At 56.9% G+C, this 16,554-nt stretch overlaps 3 protein-coding genes across 3 annotated transcripts; all 3 read right to left on the reverse strand.

Moving 5' to 3' along the window:
- Positions 1-189: 189 nt before the first annotated feature.
- TRAVEDRAFT_58829 (uncharacterized protein) lies at positions 190-2,995 on the reverse strand. The gene is made up of 6 exons (XM_008040667.1): positions 2,364-2,995; positions 1,643-2,312; positions 1,542-1,576; positions 1,370-1,486; positions 1,132-1,317; positions 190-1,073 (listed from the first exon to the last, which is right to left on the reverse strand). The coding sequence occupies exons 1-6, from the start codon at positions 2,922-2,924 to the stop codon at positions 396-398; spliced, it is 2,247 nt and encodes a 748-aa protein (XP_008038858.1). The 5' UTR covers positions 2,925-2,995; the 3' UTR covers positions 190-395.
- A 1,367-nt stretch (positions 2,996-4,362) lies between these two features.
- TRAVEDRAFT_72181 (metal resistance protein YCF1) lies at positions 4,363-10,590 on the reverse strand (the record flags this gene model as incomplete). Its single annotated transcript, XM_008040668.1, has 31 exons — positions 4,363-4,507; positions 4,559-4,616; positions 4,693-4,783; positions 4,848-4,998; positions 5,065-5,183; positions 5,251-5,341; positions 5,401-5,454; positions 5,512-5,575; positions 5,634-5,785; positions 5,839-6,184; positions 6,238-6,284; positions 6,340-6,417; positions 6,469-6,523; positions 6,586-6,644; positions 6,701-7,241; positions 7,299-7,476; positions 7,526-7,584; positions 7,642-7,703; positions 7,760-7,767; positions 7,824-7,889; positions 7,949-8,028; positions 8,079-8,173; positions 8,226-8,489; positions 8,549-8,667; positions 8,723-8,756; positions 8,806-8,905; positions 8,962-9,152; positions 9,210-9,407; positions 9,463-9,709; positions 9,763-10,310; positions 10,372-10,590. 31 exons carry the CDS (start codon positions 10,588-10,590, stop codon positions 4,421-4,423), a joined length of 4,461 nt encoding a protein of 1,486 aa, XP_008038859.1. The 3' UTR covers positions 4,363-4,420.
- A 1,479-nt stretch (positions 10,591-12,069) lies between these two features.
- Positions 12,070-15,915, reverse strand: TRAVEDRAFT_124766 (cysteine proteinase; the record flags this gene model as incomplete). Its single annotated transcript, XM_008040669.1, has 7 exons — positions 12,070-12,192; positions 12,249-13,589; positions 13,653-13,736; positions 13,789-13,902; positions 13,955-14,447; positions 14,497-15,171; positions 15,485-15,915. The coding sequence occupies 7 exons, from the start codon at positions 15,913-15,915 to the stop codon at positions 12,070-12,072; spliced, it is 3,261 nt and encodes a 1,086-aa protein (XP_008038860.1).
- Between the last annotated feature and the right edge of the window lie 639 nt (positions 15,916-16,554).

A 16,554-nucleotide genomic window follows, 5' to 3' on the forward strand; every position in this document is an offset into this window, starting at 1 on the left:
GTGATTGAGTTCGATTGACCGAGTCAATGATAGTTACCAATGTGAGTGATAGAATTCATCTGGAGCTGTCTGCGGGAGAAGGACGTCAGCACGAATACAAACGGAGGAAGAGATATATACCTGACGAGTGTATATGCAAATGGCTTGAAGTGAAGTGAGAGCTGCATTTCCATGAATAATAGCGCTCAAGTATGCATCAAAACGTGAATTCATTATTGCAAGGTATCCAAAGCGGCATTGCAAGAGAGCACCCTCATCTATATCACAACCGGACGTCATTACCCGTCTGCGTGAGCGTAATGTATCTACCCGTCCACTGTCCATCAACGTCAACCACCAGCGCACCACGCTCAACGCAGCCACTTTCCACGACATCATAACCACGCACCGGTCCCCTAGAACCTGTCTCCGCCTGGGCGGAGGCCCCGTATCGGCGCCCGCGAGTGGCCGTCGTGCTCCATGTAGCCCGCGTTCCCGAGCGTCTCGCGCGTGCTCTGGCTGCGGCGCGTGCCAGTCGCGCGTGGGGACGGCGGCGCGTCGAGGTACGGCGACGGCTGCTGGATGGACGTGCCGCGCGGGAGGATGACGGGCTGGATGGGCTCGAGGTAGCGCACGTCGAGCTCCTCGAGGATCTGCTTCATGTTGCGCATGAACGCGGTGCGGCGCGCCCAGCGGCCGCCCCAGTCCTGCCAGTTCGGGCGGTGCTCCATGCCGATCGTGAGGTGGATCGCGTTCTGGTACTCCATCTTGTCGATGTTGACCGTTGCGCTCGACCATTCGCGGGAGTTCGCGGTGACATAGGCCTGCAGGCGGATGCGGAGTTGCTCGATGACGTCGAGCGGCGTGTCGTACGCGACCATGAGGGTCGTCGTCTCCCACATCGAGTTACTCCGGCGTAGGTTATGCACGAGTTTCGAGCCGGCAAGGAGCGCGTTCGGTGCAATGATCTCCATGCCGTCGACGCGGCGGAACGTTGTCGAGAACAGGCCGAACTCGCGCACAAAGAGCGGCTGGTCGTCGATCATCACCAGGTCTCCTACGTCGAAGACATGCGTGGAGAAGATGAAGATGAGCTAGAATACGTGCTAGTGTCAGTGACGCGCTTCATCGCCTTTGGTATACCGCACGTACCGACTCGAACAACGTCTGCGCAGAGTGCCCGAAGATGAACGAGAAACCGACGATGATCGTGGCCAACGGGACCAACGACGAAAGGGTGTTGCTTCGGTTGAAGATGAGCAGGCAGATAAAGATGAAGATGATGAGCACTACAGCAAGCATGACTGCGTCAAGCTTCGCTACAGCAGAGCCAACATCCTGCGGGGAAAACGTCAGGATAATTTATTGATGTAGAACTGTGCGGGCGAACCTTCAAACTGGCTGTCAACGCCTTTCGCTCGCGGTAAATGCGTCGAACGGCTTCGCGCATCTCTCTCTTGGAGATGTCGCCGTTACCGTCCTTGTCGAAGAGCGCGAATGCCGCATGCTATGGACAAGAGTCAGTACTACAGCTCTAGCTGCCAATACAATAAGGGACTGACCGCGTCCGCCACCGTGTGGAAGTATGGGAAGAAGTCTAGGTACCAAAAAGGTTAGCATATGACCCCGACGCCACTAAACATGTCGATATAAAGCGGCTTACCCTCCACAAGAAGATGATGCCGCGGCGGGTGCACATCGCTGAGCGTGCTGAACAGCTTGCGCGCCAGCTTGCCTGCGCTTGCCAGACTGCCAAACTGACTCTGCGTCACCTGCTCGAGCGCGCCGCCGAGCTGGTCAACGATGACCGCGGCGACGATGTTCTTGCGCTGGCGCTTGTTGTTCTTCCTCGTCTCCTTCTTTTCCTTCATCCCCGAAGGCGAGGATGAGCCCGACGCCGTACTCGCGCCGCCCATCTTCTCATTGCGGTCAGGTGAGTTCGTCGGGCTCCCAGCGCGGCTCCGGCGCCCGTTCATCCCGAGCATGTCCAGACTTGACCCGCGCGAGCGGTGGCCCTTCTTCGCAGCGTTGTATGGCGATTTCTTCGGCGCGGGCTGCGCGTTCGACAAACGATCGAGCGCGCGCAAGCCGAGCTGGTTCTCCGCGATGCGGTCCGCAAGTGCCTTCCGGTGGAAGTTGATCGCAACGTAACGCAGGAACGCCTTCTCACCGAGCAGAATCATGCTCCCGGCGAACATCGCCTGCATGACCCGGTTCACGATAACCCAGTACTCTCCCGGGGGCTCGTACGTCGAACGGATCACGGACAACGCGATCCACGCCAGAGCAATGTCGAGCGAGAGTTTGAGCCAGCCACGCACAGCGGCAATGAGCTGATCCGCCTGTCAGAAAGTCGCCCGCGCTCCGAGCAAGAATGCACGCACCTCTATGGAAACCCGCGCTCGCTCCACTTTGTAGTTCGATAGACGCAGCAGAACCAGAACCATGTGCGGGATGGCGTCGACAATGATGAATATCGCGACGCCGGCCGCCCATGAAATGGCGAGCCAAAGCGACCATGCGTGCACCTGCGCCTTCACGATGCTGGTGTTGAAGCGGAGGTTGACGACAAGGAGGGGCGTGATGAGTATACCGGCACCAAGGACTCCCACAAGAAGGACGCGGAAGATTTTTGGGAGTTTAAGGAAGCCGCGGTAGAGGGCGTGGCCACGGCGGGCCTTGATGGAGGCGGCCGCCATCTGGGACTTGGCATCGTCTTCCGCGTCCCAGTCGAAGTCGTCATCGGACTCGGTCACGGTGTCATCGTCCGAGCTAGAATGTGCGTCGTCCTCTGGTTTGACAATGTCGTCTCGGTTGACATCGCGCTGAGGCGGATGCACAATTTCTGGGACTATGCGTTCATTAAATGGTCGAGGGTCCTCCTTCTGGTCGATGATAGTCAAGTCGATGTCCTCGTCTCGCTGGTGCTGTCTTGAGGCGGGCATGGGCGGAGTGAGGGAGGCCTAAGGAGTGTGGGGACGAGTCGGAGAGATGGCGGGGGAGGAAGAGATGGGGAGCAGAGGAAGATGCGAGAAAGAATGGCCCTCGGTTTTGGGGGTTGCATCCGCGGGCGTCACCTATACCATATATGGTGCATCACGCACCATATATAGAAATTCTTAGCACAACTCATCAAGTACTAGTGACGCCCGGCGTTTTCCTCGCGTGGCACTATGCCATCGCCGCGTAACATGTTATGGCCAGCGAATGTACAGTGAACATATGGCGCAGGGCGCATTGGAAGGGGCAGGGACTCTCAGGGGCTCGGGATGAACAAATAGCTCCAGAGCAAACGAGGCGGTTCACGGCGTGCGCGTGAGCGGCGACCGGGCAGTTACTGGAGCGATCGCCAAGGGAGGAAGTTTGACGAACAAGCGGCGGGCGCGCCTTCGACAATTGATTCGTAGCAGCCGTGACAAGGAGGCGCGTTCCCCGCACGAGGGGAAGTGAACATGCACCCCCGTTCCTTGTCGCCCTCTGTCGTGCGCAACGGTGGCGTTCTCTCCACCCTTGTGTCTGACACACCTGTGGGTATGTACCGTGTACGCCCACCCATGAATAGCACCCCCAAATCAACATCGACACGGCGGTGCTGTCGAGAACAAATCCCATGAGCAGTATGATGAATATCAAACAGAACACACAGCGGCAACCCGCAGCCGCCAGCCATTTTCCCCCGGACCCTCCAGCTGGACAGTGATGTCATCCCGGACCGCACAGCGCTTAGAATTTGTTCCGCGCGGCCAGGTGCGGCCCTGCTGCGCACAACCGACCTGTAAATCATTTCCGCGATACAACGCTCCACAGGCAGAACATAGCAGCACGACTGCAGCACCCAGCCCGTTCCTGCGCATACTCAACGTTCAACGCTGATGTTTATATCAAGTGACTCTCCGCAAGGATTGAGATCTGCACAGTGCGCTGCCTTCGCTGGCCCACCTCGAAGCCTCCGAGTCCTTGCCCGTGTGGGCCGCTCCCGCGCCCCGCCACGCGAGCACCGCGTAGTATACGCGCGCGTCGGGAAGCAGGCCGCATTCGTGCAGAGGACGTCGGGGACCGCCGACGACGGTGAGGTAGGGGTCCGCAGGTGGCCTCAGATTTATAAGTTCATGCCATGTCTGGTTCCCGATTTGATAGGCCAGCATCGCTCAGAAAACCCAACTTCAGAGCGCTGTCGCGCCTTTGCCAACGATTTGAGGACACTCGCACCTCCAGCGAGCTCGAGCTCGAGGTGTCCTCTTCTCTAATCATGGCATTGTGAGACCGCGGAGCGAGGTTGCGGATTTTCAAATTGTCACGCTCGGAGCGGGCGTCCGGGTGCGACTGAGGTTTACAACATCTAAACCTGCACCTTCACAGCTTACGGAAAGTCACTCATTATTCATTATTCCACGTACATGGCATGGACTCATCTACCACAGTCGCGACCAAGAAGACAATTTCATGCAAGGCCCGCCTCGACAGCGAGCGAGTGGAACGCGCTCTGCTTGTTCGCAAGCAGATTCTTCGGCGAATCGAACTCGACAACCTGACAGGACCCCATTAGATGCGCCCCAACCATCTGTCAAGCTAAGCTCACCTTCCCGGCGTCGAGCACCAACACTCGGTCCGACTCTAGGATCGTGTTCACCCGATGCCTGTTCGGAAGCAAATCAGTCAGCAACGGAGACGACGCGGCCACACAGGCGCCGGAAAGCGTAAGGATGCACGTACGCTATAGTGAGCATCGTGACGTGCGCGAACTGCGGCCCGCGGATGATCTCCTGGATGGCGCGGTCGGTGTCGAGATCCACCGCGGAGGTGGCTGGGAGATGAGATGCCGTGAGCACGCGCTGCGAGTACGTCCGCCGCGCTCCAAGAACACGCACCTTCATCGAGCACCAGGATTTTCGACTTGCGCAGCAACGCCCGCGCGAAGCAGAGCAGCTGCCTCTGCCCGGACGAGAGCGACGATCCGCCTTCCCGGACCATCGCGTCCAGCCCGCCCTGCAGCGTCTCCACGAACGACTTCAAGTGCGTCTGCAAGCACACCCCCGCAGCGTCAGTACACGAGATAACCGCTGCGGACCCGCCACATGAACGCACCTGCTCGAGCGCGACCCAAATCTCCGCATCGCTGGACGCGCCCGTGGGGTCGATGTTGTCGCGGATCGTGCCCTCGAAGAGGTCGGGGCTCTGCGGCACAATCGAAATAGCCGAGCGGACTGCGCGCGGTGGAGCAACGTCAATACAGCTCGCAGGGACGCCACGAACACGTGCGGGGGCACTCACGGTCGTGCAGGCCGACCTTCGTGATGTCGACGCCGTCGATGCAGATGGTGCCGGATGCGGGCTCGATGATCCTGAATAGGGAGAGCAAGAGCTGCACACAGGCGGGATGAGTTTAATGACCCGGCTGGCAGGCGAGCGGGAGGTACTCACAGAGGATTTCCCGGAGCCTGTCCTGCCCACGATGCCGATCTTCTCGCTCGCGCCCTGTGGAGGGGCAAACGACATCAGCAGCCGTACGCACATCTCCGCACGTTCACTTACAATCTTCACGTTAATGTCCTTCAGCACCAAATCGAGCTCTGGCCGGTAGCGTGCCGAGTATTGCCTGCGTAGCCGTCACAGTAAGTTCGGTACCATAGCGAGACCAAAAAGGTAACGCGTACCTGAACTCTAGCTCCCCCTTCGCGGGCCATTGCTCGGGCACATTTTCTGGTACCTCCCACGGCGCTTCGGGCGCAAGCTCGATGTAGTGCAGGATCCGCTCTACACTGACGATATTCTGCTCGACCTCGCTTGCCGAGCGCACGAGCCAATTCTGGGATCACAAGTGAATCTGAGGACCTGTCTTCGAGAAAGGGCAATACACACCAGCGAGCCAGTGGTGTTCAGCGCGTACGACAGCACGAAGCCCACAAGTCCGGCATCGACACCAGTCGTAACTAGCGCCACGATCGACAGGACGGCTGCGATGAAGATGATCGTCGACCCGACAAATTCGAGGCGCACCGCCAGCCAGCGATTCACAGAGATACTGGGGAGGTAACAGATCTGGTTGCGGTCCACGCGCCGTTCGTTGTTCGAGACGAAGAGTTGCTGCTGGCCGAACGCACGGATGGTGGACAGCCCGTTCAGCGACTCCGAGAACCATGCGAAGATGGGCGAGCGCGATACGGCATCGAGACGCTTGAGTTCGCGGGAGGTCGACAGGTAGTAACTTTGGGATGCCGTGAGCAGGGTTGGACGAAGGAACACATGAGATGTTCTTACATCATGACGCGCGCATAGAACCAGGTCAGTGGGGGAACAGCGATCAACTGGAGAGACAACGATGAATGACGAGGCGGGAGGCGAGCGTCGGGATGCACGTACGAAGAGCGGGAAGCTGTAGCCAATGACTACAACAATCATCGCAGTCACGCAAAGCGTCCTGACGGAGTTTTGGATAACCTGTGCGAAGTCAGCTGGCGTGACATGGGGTACACAAGTGTGTGCGCATACCCGAGCTAGAATCATGTCGACCACGTAGGTGTCTCGGGAAAACAGGTTCAGGATACTACAAGGTACGTCGATGATCAGTGCCGCTTCAACAACACACCAAGCACGATGGAATCTTACCGTCCCGTGGGCGTCAGCTCGAAGAACGTCAACGGCGCGTGCATGATAGCGTTCAACATCTGCAGCATTTGATCGTCAGTCTGTGCTTACCGACATCCAAGCACAAGTAACCTACCGCATCATGCAGCCTCCTCGCGCTCCGGATGGAGCATAGCACCCAAATAATAATCGCCGCGGCCGTCCCAAGAACCACCGACGAAAGCGAGAACAGCCCATACCCAAGCAGGTACACGCCCGCGCCCGCATTGTCGCCCGCCTGGCGGTTGTGCTCGCCCCACGCGCGGAGCGTGTTGTTCCCGAGCAGCGACGCGACCTGCTGCAGGACCGTCGCAACGATGAACGCGCCGAAGCCGGTGCGCGACGCGGCTTCGACATAGCGCAGGTACACCTCGCGCTTCACGCGGCCCTGCTCGGAGTGCTCCTTCGTCGGGCCGTCCGACGCGGCGCGTGTGGGGAGCGCGTCGTCGAGCACGGCTTTGCCGAAGGACTTGCGCCGGATGAGTGTTTTGTCTACAGTCTCGAGCTTCTCTTCTGTCAGGTCCTCTTTTGAGTCTGCTGCTGTGTCGGACCCGGAGGAAGGCGTCGCGGAAAATCCGGTGATGAATGGGGTAGACATTCCTGAGGTTAGTGAAGCGCTCAGGTTTCCGTGGCCCTTGCTGTGAGGGTTAACAAATGGTCAGCGGGGTACGCGAAGACAGGAAAACCATGCGCACATCAGCTTGTAGAGCTCCGTCTGGTTGTTGCTCACGAGCTCGGTGTATGTCCCGCACTCGAGGATGACTCCACGCCGCATGTAGAGGATTTGGTGGAACTGCTTCAGGAAGTGGATACTGTTTGTCACCACGATTCTCGCCTTCGACGCAAGCAGTCCATTGGGTCCGACAACGTGGTCTGCAGAGATGTTACGATATGTTCACGAAGAATGCATATAGCCACGTACCAAAGACATGCTTTGCCACATGGGAGTCAAGCGCAGCGAGGACGTCGTCTAGGATGACACTAGGAACACCTAAGTAAGCAATGCCCTCTTGGATGTGAGCGAGGTAGATGACTAACATATCTGCTCTAGCATATACGGCACGCGCCAACGCGACACGAGCGCGTTGACCTCCACTCAGCTACGGAGTAGGTGTCAGTTGCTTTCTGTATCCAGGCCGAGCCACTGCATGCTCACGGTAATCCCTACGAGCACAGGTCAGTCAATGGTGTCGCAGTCGGGTGCAAGCTATAGCACACACCTTTCTCCCCGACCTCAGTCATATCACCACTCGCCAACAGCGCAAGATCCGGGCGAAGTGCGCAAGCTGTAAGCAGTTATTTTAGTGAGACAGTACTAGTGAGCTCATTTGCCGGTCAGACGCACCATCCAGTACAAGGTTGTAGAACTCCTCGTCATACTTATGCGAGAATAGGATATTGTCTCTAATCGAAGCACCCATGATCCTAAGAGGTTTGTCAGTATATAAAGACACTACGAAGGACGCCGTACGCACCAAGGGTTCTGCGGAGCGTAGGAGATGGAGCCGACAATCTTCACCTCTCCATCGGTGCGACGCATCTCCCCGATTATAGCCGACAGCAAGCTCGTCTACCCGGACCTCTTCAGTCTCCTGGCGCATATAACGAGACAGCAAACACACCTTGCCAGCACCAACACGCCCGAGGATACCAACGAGTTCGCCCTTGCGTATAGTAAGGTTGATGTCCTCTAGGGCGGGCGACGGGGAATCCTTGGTCCAGCGGAACTCCCCATTGACAATGGACACAACGGTATCGCCGTGTTCGACATTGTCCTTCGTAACGGTCTGGCGCACATCGGGCTGGAGTTCGTCCGAGTCGAAGAACGTGGACAGGCGCTTGACGGACACCATCGCCTCGATGATGTTGGACGTGACCATGCTGAACTGTGTATCGAACAAACACTCAGCACTGTGGCGATGGGAGACGAAAGATGACAACGTACCATAGTAAGCGGGAATTGCAGGAGCATGTACAGCGAGATCGCAGGGAAGATCTTGTCGGAGGTCAACGGCGTACCCGAAGTGTATGCGCCTACCGCGAAGGAGCTGAACGCGACGAGCACTGATGGACAAATATGACTAAATGCTACGAATATAGCGGAATGAGGCCCACTTACATGGAATGCCGCTCCACATCGAAGTGTTCAAAGACTACCCTGGCTGTCAGTGGCAGTCGTGGAAGAGAGCGCATATTACTCACGGTGACAATGCCGATCTTGCGGAGCATCCTGAGTTCCTGGTTATTCCGCACCTCGGACACCCAGCGGATGAACGCGTTCTCCCATGCATACAGCTTGATACTAGTGGTAACTATTAGCGCACGGTGGATATAGCTACGTGAACCAAAGCTACGAACCTGCGAATGTTCGCGAGCAGGTCGGACATGAGTCGCGTCCGCTTATCCCTGTTCTTCATCTGCCTCTCTTGCAGTCTCTTCAAAAACCGGGCGATGAGGGTGTTCAAAGGGATGGAAACGATCATGATGGCGACTCCAACGAAGGCAGGCCAGCCCAGGATATTGTACAGCGAGACAAACGCCAATGTGATCTCCATGCAGCCATCAGCGACCCAGAACGAAGGCTGCCAGTAGGCTCATTCGCTCACCTGGAAGGGCCCTGAGATGGCAATGAGACCGTATGTGCACAGGTCCTGGAGACGCATAGCGTCTACAGACATCAAGTTCACAATGTCTCCGGACGCGCTGCTGCGACCGTCATTTGAGAGCACCAATGCCTTCTGGTAGATCGCGGTAACGAGCCCGGACCGAACCCTCATGCCCGTTTCGAAGCAGTGTTGGAAGTACTATTTTCGACATAGCGTCAGCTACGGGCTATCCCAGACCCGCAAGGAGTCCTACCTGGTGCAGAACGACAGTCTGTATCAAGGAGGCCCCGAACATCAGGGCAGCTACAGCGAACCCTTCGAAGACAGTGGGAGGGGTCCCGTCCGATGCCTTGGACGTCTGGTATGTCGATATGTAGGCCAAGAGCCATCGCAAGAGCTGAGGCTGCAAGAACGCGAGGGCGTCCTGGGCAAGCTTAAGACCGAGTGCGAACATGTACGGTCCGCCGTAGGCTACAAATAGAGAGACCCAAAGGGAAGAGCTAATATTTACGATCAGCTGCAGTATTCCCTATCACGGATGTCATACACATACTGCTTGTTCATAGCCTTCTTGAGCCGGTCTCCAAGCTGACTTGCTTCGTCATGAGGCAGTAGAGCAGGTAGGTCATCTTCGGTAATATACTCGGATGCGCCTTTCTGCATGAGCCTGTCCATCCACATGAAGCTCCATTTGCTAAAGATATTGGCCGTCAGCAGCGGGCTTTCTACGTGTCCCTTCACGAAGTATTCTGGACGGTCCTCTGTGGCAAATTCTGGTCCATAGCACTCAACTGCGAACGCAGCGAGACCAAGGAGCGTAACCGCACATCTAAGGATAACAACCGGCAAGAGCGCGACGGGAGAGATGGTGAGACTGGTCCGAGCCCAGACAAGTACGCCGAGAGTGTAGAGTGGCCAGAAGAGGAGAATAACCGAGGAAGATGCGCGTGTCCGGTGGTGATTGAGGGACACAAGGACGGGGGCGACGAGCAGAGCGGCAATCTCTAGCACGTAGGACGCGAGGAAGACGACTGGTCTATGTGTGGCGAGGATGAGGATTAAGTTGGCACAGCTCGCGGCGCACGCGAGGGCGAGAAGGATCTGTAGATTCGACATGGTGAGACATGTTCACGACATCTAAATGAAGCGCAGTTAGGCTCACCAGCTTGGACCGCAACACCCATAGGCTCTTTCTGCTCCGTGTGCGAACATCTCGGGAGCGAATGACCCAACATGACGCGCCAGCGAAGAGGACAAAGGCGGCCAACAGCGGTGAGAGAACGGCACCTTCCTCGAAACAGGGCGTGAGGTCGAACGGACGTATCCGCGAAGCAGGGGTCCAGCCTTCTGGATCACCGCGGCATGTCCACAGCGTCGACATGGGGGTGGGAGGGGAGCACGACAGCGAGCACGCAGACAGCGTCGACGATGGCGAAAGCGAATCTTAACCGTTTTCTGAAGCGTTCGCGTTCTGCGCTGCCGTCCCCTGCCGTCTCTGCCGCGGGCGGTTGGTGACTAAACGTCATATAATGCCTCTCACGGCCCGCCGCTTCCGGCGCCTCCACGCGCTATCTCCGATGTTTTCGGAGTTTTCCTGTCTCCTGCCCACCATCCGCACCCTCAGCTCGGGGTATGCTCTCGATCTTTCTCTGGGCGTTCCGGGACCGGATAGGTTCAAACAAGTACAGTTACTGGAATTCACAAGTACATAAGTCTGGGTGACCACCGCAAAGGATATTGCGTCTGCAAAAGGTGCTTTTCCTGTTTCCGAACCTCCTCGAGTCGTAACACCACCTTCGCCGTGTGCGATGCCCACATACTTTGTAAGCAATGTCGCTCCTGCATAGTGTCTGCTAATGAGAGCGTTCGATTACATCGAACCTGCGTGGCCGATCCACTCGATAGGCTGCATTTGCAAGCGGTTATAATCGCCCCACCGAGGTTATGAACTTGTGGAAAACCAGCTCCAACTCGCTCAGAATTCGGCGCTCAACAGGACCCCTGACAATCCTCCCAGATGCGTTACACAGCGCCCGGACCAAAACGGGAGCTTCCGGGAGCTCTATGCCTTACACAGAACGGACCAAAATGGGCTTTCTGTATGCGCGATGCCTTACACACACCCGGACCAATTCTGGTTCAGGACGTGCGCAGATCTAGAGATCTAGTGGTGAGAGAAATGGTGAGGAGCAGCGATGTTTATATATACGGCGGATTTCAGAACAACCCCATTTACTCAGCGTCGCTGTCAACAAAGAGATAGGCTCATGAATCATAGCTCGGTATGAGACACCTACAAAAACACATCTCAAGCATGGAATCCAGAATGGACGAAAGGGATGGATGTACATCAACCGGATTTCGGCCAAACACCATAACAATTCTCCCTATATATCTACGACCACAAAGAAGCTCTGGTTGGAGTCGAGGCCTGATAGTATAAGCCTCCGTTTGAGCACTCAATGACACAAAAGTCGACTCAAAGTGCTCACCGAGGTGTTAACATGTTACGTTGGGTGGGGAGTTAGGGTAAGAGGTAAGATGATAGCATACTGACTTTATTACCGCTGGGTGCGAGAGGAAGTTACCTGGGAGTGATCTACGCCTATAAATGCGCTTCACGAGTATGCAGTTTGCGTTACTCGTTGACCAAGACGCACTCAGACATCGAATGCACTACATACTACGGGCAGGTACATATCGGGATTTATACAAGGACCGCTCCTGCGGCTTCGTATCAACTTATATCCACAATAGTCGGGGTAGGCCAGTCGAGAACCGTAGGCGCGTTGCTGAGTATTGAAGTATCGACACGAGAAAGGGAGTCGTCACTTGGAGGCGTTGGGAGCAGGTGGTCCTCTTATTGGACGGTGTTGTGCTGTGCGAGGGCTAGTGCACGGGCTTCCTCGATTTTAGCATGGCTTTTACCCCCCAGCGGACGGTTAGTGCGTCGTCTGTAGAAGAGCAGATACGCGTTCTCATTCTGCAGATACCCATATTGGCGAGGTTCAAGAAGAGAAGCGACGCAGAAGAACTCACCACTGCCGCCTCTGGTCTTGACTCGGTCACGTACGAGTCGTCGAAGTGGTACCACTTTCCTGTGACATGGTTCAGCGCATACGCGCGGTAGTGTCCGCCTCCCGAGCCGCCCAAGTGCTCGTCGACGCCGAAGAGGTCATATTGCAGAGGCTCGTCCAGGCCCTCCAAGCCCAGAGCTTCGACGTCGGCTCCTTGCTCCCGCAGCCTGCTCCCCACGAGGCGTTCGCCCACCATCTCCGTGAGGTCGAGACCTTCGATCGGGAAGTCAATGAACGTGTCGATCTTGTCGCGCAGCATGCGGCTGTCGCTGAAGCGCTTCAGATGCACGACGAGCACGTCCGGCAGCTTCCACAGGTCGAAGCGCTTCGTCGCCTGCTGGTGCTTCTTGCAGCTCGGGCAGTACCACAGGTCGTCCGCGCCGAGCTTCTCCTCCTTCGTGAACTCGTCGAGGCAGTCCTGCAGCGTGATGCCCTTCTGCTTCTGCGTCGACGCGGCCTTGCGCGACGCCGCGAGCTTCGGGTGCACAAACTCATCCCAGTGGTTCCAGAGCGCGTACTCCCACGAGTTGCGCTCGTCCCCGAAGTAGAACGACTTCAAGCCGTCGTCGAACTCGATGTAGAACGCGTCGTCCGGGCGCAGCAGGATCCCGCTCTTCGACGCGCGCTGCTCCCACGTCTCGTAGCGGCCGTGGTTGTTGCCGAAGGAGCTGTGGCCGACGCCGTACGCCTGCTCGCACTTCTGGACGCGGATGGTGAAGAGGTCGCGCTTGAAGCCAACCTTTCCTGGGATTGCATCCTCCAAGCCCATGTCGTCGTCCTCATCTTCCTGGTGGACGACGGACGCCTTCTCGTCCGCGATGTCACCCTCCTCCGGGGCGGCTTCCTCGACGGTCACGACCTCGCCGTTCTCCTTGATCTCATTAACGGAGTTCACAACCGGTGAACCCAAAATGGGGATGTGGACGGGTTCCATGTCGTCAGCAGACCCGGCCACCCATATGGATAGGTGGCTTGCTTGGACAGTCCAGCGCTGCAGGCGCGAGACGATGGCGTCGTAGATCGCCTCGGGGTCCTTCGCTTGCTCCTGGTCGATGACCGTGACGAAAGGGTACCCGAACAGAGTCGGCCCTGACCTGTACGTCGGTCGCAACGGGGGGCTCTCACAGAGGAAGACGGGGATGATGAAGGGTTCGTCTGGGTCGGGCTTGTACGTTCTGCTTTGCTGGGCATTGCACGGGAGCTCGAAGCATACGATAACGTCGTTGTCTGCCATGTCTTCACAGACGACAGTGTCGTCGAGGTTCTTGTAGAACTGATGACTGAAGACTTCTAGGGTGAGCAGCTAAGCGCGGTACGTAGTGTGATTAGCTCCATAGGCATCGAAAGCGAAGTGAAGATACCATACGTTGTCAGGGTCTGCGCCCATCCACCGTCCCAAAAGTGTCCGAACGTCCTTGAAGCTCGAGTGCCGATTTAGCTCTACTGGCACCTAGTTTGATAGCGTCAATACCTCATGATATATCCGTATACAGTCTCCATACCCGGACGTGCGGCTTCTCCAAGTCCCAGGGAATGTAGAGGACGGTATGATGCCACTTCTTCTGCACCGGCAACGGCAGCGTGAGGTACATAAATGGGTCGAAGGTAATGGACACCTAATTTGCACGTTAGTGGGGTTGGCATATGCGCCGAACAATGATGTCGTACCTTCGAACACTCGGGGCATACTAGTGTGCTCTGATACTGACCCTGGAACAAGTCCACGACGACACTATCGTTCTGCTTCATGTAGCCCTCCCATGACGTGTTCGCGAGTTCGACGAGCTCCTTGTCTCCGCCACCCTCCCAATCAGGCTTCTCCACATAGGGCTTCTTCAGCACACGGTTCAAGTCCTCATGGAGGCCGTCGAGTAGGAACGCGACGAGCTCCTGCGAGTCGTGCTGCTGGTACCCACTGAACTGCGGCGCAAAGCGCTGGAGAGTCTGCTTGAATTCACGTGGCGTGTACGAGGACATGGTAGACTCAGGATCCCAGATCCGCGACATGAGCGCACCGAAGGCTTGCGCGACCGCGCCGTGCATCCCGAGCGGGTTGTCGTAGTTGAGCTCCTCCTGATAGGCCCCAGTAAGGAAATAGTCCACGAGCTCCGTGTTGTGCGCCAGACACTGAATAGCCGAGTTCATGAAGCAAGTATTACCCCTAGATGCTGGTCAGATTAGTGTCATAAGTCCCTTATAAGACGACGTACATATTGCCGAGACCACGAGTGCCCAGTGGATCATGCTGGACCTTTGGACAGGTGGAGGGCTTGGTCAAAGTGTTAGAAGGACTGGGCTGGAATGCTGACGTAGTGGTCGCGTCCGTTACAGGGGAAGCCTTCTTCTGGAGTTGAGTGAAGAAATCGGTCCCTGAGCCAAAGAGAGGCCCTGGTTGTGTGGGTGGTGGAGGTGGCGGCGAGGCAGATGGTGGAGGAGCACTATTTGGTGGTGGCGCAACCTCCGAGGCGTCGAGGATCCACTTCTCCCTGTTCATGAGTTCCACCACAAACACTTCACTAGTGTCGACGAGTTCATCTCCTACAGTTTTCTCGTCGTCTTCGAGAAGGGATGCACCACATGTGCGCAGGGTATCCACAGGAAACAGTAGCTGGTCCATGGACGCATCCGAGGTCGTCTTCCACACACGAAATTGCCCCGACGCGGCCTTCTGAGGGCTAACGGCCGCAACAAAGGCGTGGCGCACGGCGCGGATTTTGTCCGTGGACGAGACTGTGACTTCTTTCACCGGCGAGGACTGGCCAGGTATACTGGTGGGTGTGAGCATATGCACCTTGAAGGATGGTGGTCGGAGTTCGAGTACCGGCTCTTGCATCAGCCCGCGTGCGATGACTTTGCGGGGTAAAGGATACCTAGGTTCTCCGTACCTGCGATACAACCACATCACAGCGTCAATAAAGAACGGTAGGGTGAGACACGTCCAAGCCATGGCAATGAGGGTGGCGGTCTGCGAATACATGTATGGATGGGAGACGTTGCGGCAGTTCTGGACACCCACGTAAAGCGCGTACACCGCGACCCGAAGCATACAACACGCCGTGGAGGGCTTGCGGCACTCGTGAAGCCTCGATTGCCTGCGCATTACATCTCAGATGAAGGTGGCGGTATGCAACCTATACCACGCCGGTGCAAACATTGCCGCAGCGCAGAACCAGTCCCAAGCAGCCGATAGAATACAACACATACCACTCTAAGAGTTTGTTCCAAACCTCTTCGGGTACGAACTCGCAATCGACATGTTCGATCAGGTCAGATGTGACCTGCCCTCTCTGATCGCAGAGAGGCGTGTTGTCCACTGGTCCTAGGTCTTTCTCCTCTACGCGGCCCTCCTTGTCTTCCTCGCCCGTAATGGTCTTCTTCCAGCGGAAATACCATCTTCGGGGGACGATGTACCACGTCTCGCCGACCTGCATGGGCTTGTCCTGGGAACGCTTCAAGAACTCGAGCTTCTGTGCAGAAGCGGACGCTGTGCCTGCGGTAGAGGCGACAGCCTGGCCGTGATCCTCTCCCCGTTCCGCTATATACGCGCCGGGGACGTCATTGGACTGGAAGGATTGGGGGTCTTGTGAAGCAGAGCGTTGGGGCGAGGACGTGGAGGCGTCTGATTGCATGGATAGTGAGCGTTGTCGCCTGCGACTGTTCGTCGTGTCCTGCGTCGTCAATGAAGGAGAGGTCGATGGCGATTGCGGCGTCAGCATAGCATTAGTGGTCGTTCAGAGGCAAAGTACAAAAACGAGACAGCCACCATGCACCTTGAGCTTGAAGGATGGTGGGCGGAGTTCGAGTACAGGCTCTTGGATTAGCCCCCGCGCGATGACCTTGCGAGGTAAAGGGTACTTGGGTTCTCCGTACCTGCGATACAACCACATCGCAGCGAAAATCAAGAACGGCAGGGTGAGACACATCCAAGCCATGGTCATGAAGGTGGCGGTCTGCGAATATCGGTCTGCGGATATATGTATGGATGAGAGACGTTGCTGCCGCCGTGGACACCCACATAAGGCGTGTACACTGCAACCCAAAGCATACAACACGCCGTGGAGGGCTTGCGGCACTCGTGAAGCCTCGATTGCCTGCGCATTACGTCTCAAATGAAGGTGGCGGTATGCAACCTATACCACGCCGGTGCAAACATTGCCGCAGCGCAGAACCAGTCCCAAGCAGCCAATAGAATACAGCACATACCACTCTAGGAGTTTCGTTCAGAGCTCTTCCGGTACTCTTCGGGTACGAACTCGCAATCGACATGT

Source organism: Trametes versicolor (genome assembly GCF_000271585.1).
Source record: "Trametes versicolor FP-101664 SS1 unplaced genomic scaffold TRAVEscaffold_6, whole genome shotgun sequence".
In the NCBI taxonomy this organism is placed as follows: domain Eukaryota; kingdom Fungi; phylum Basidiomycota; class Agaricomycetes; order Polyporales; family Polyporaceae; genus Trametes; species Trametes versicolor.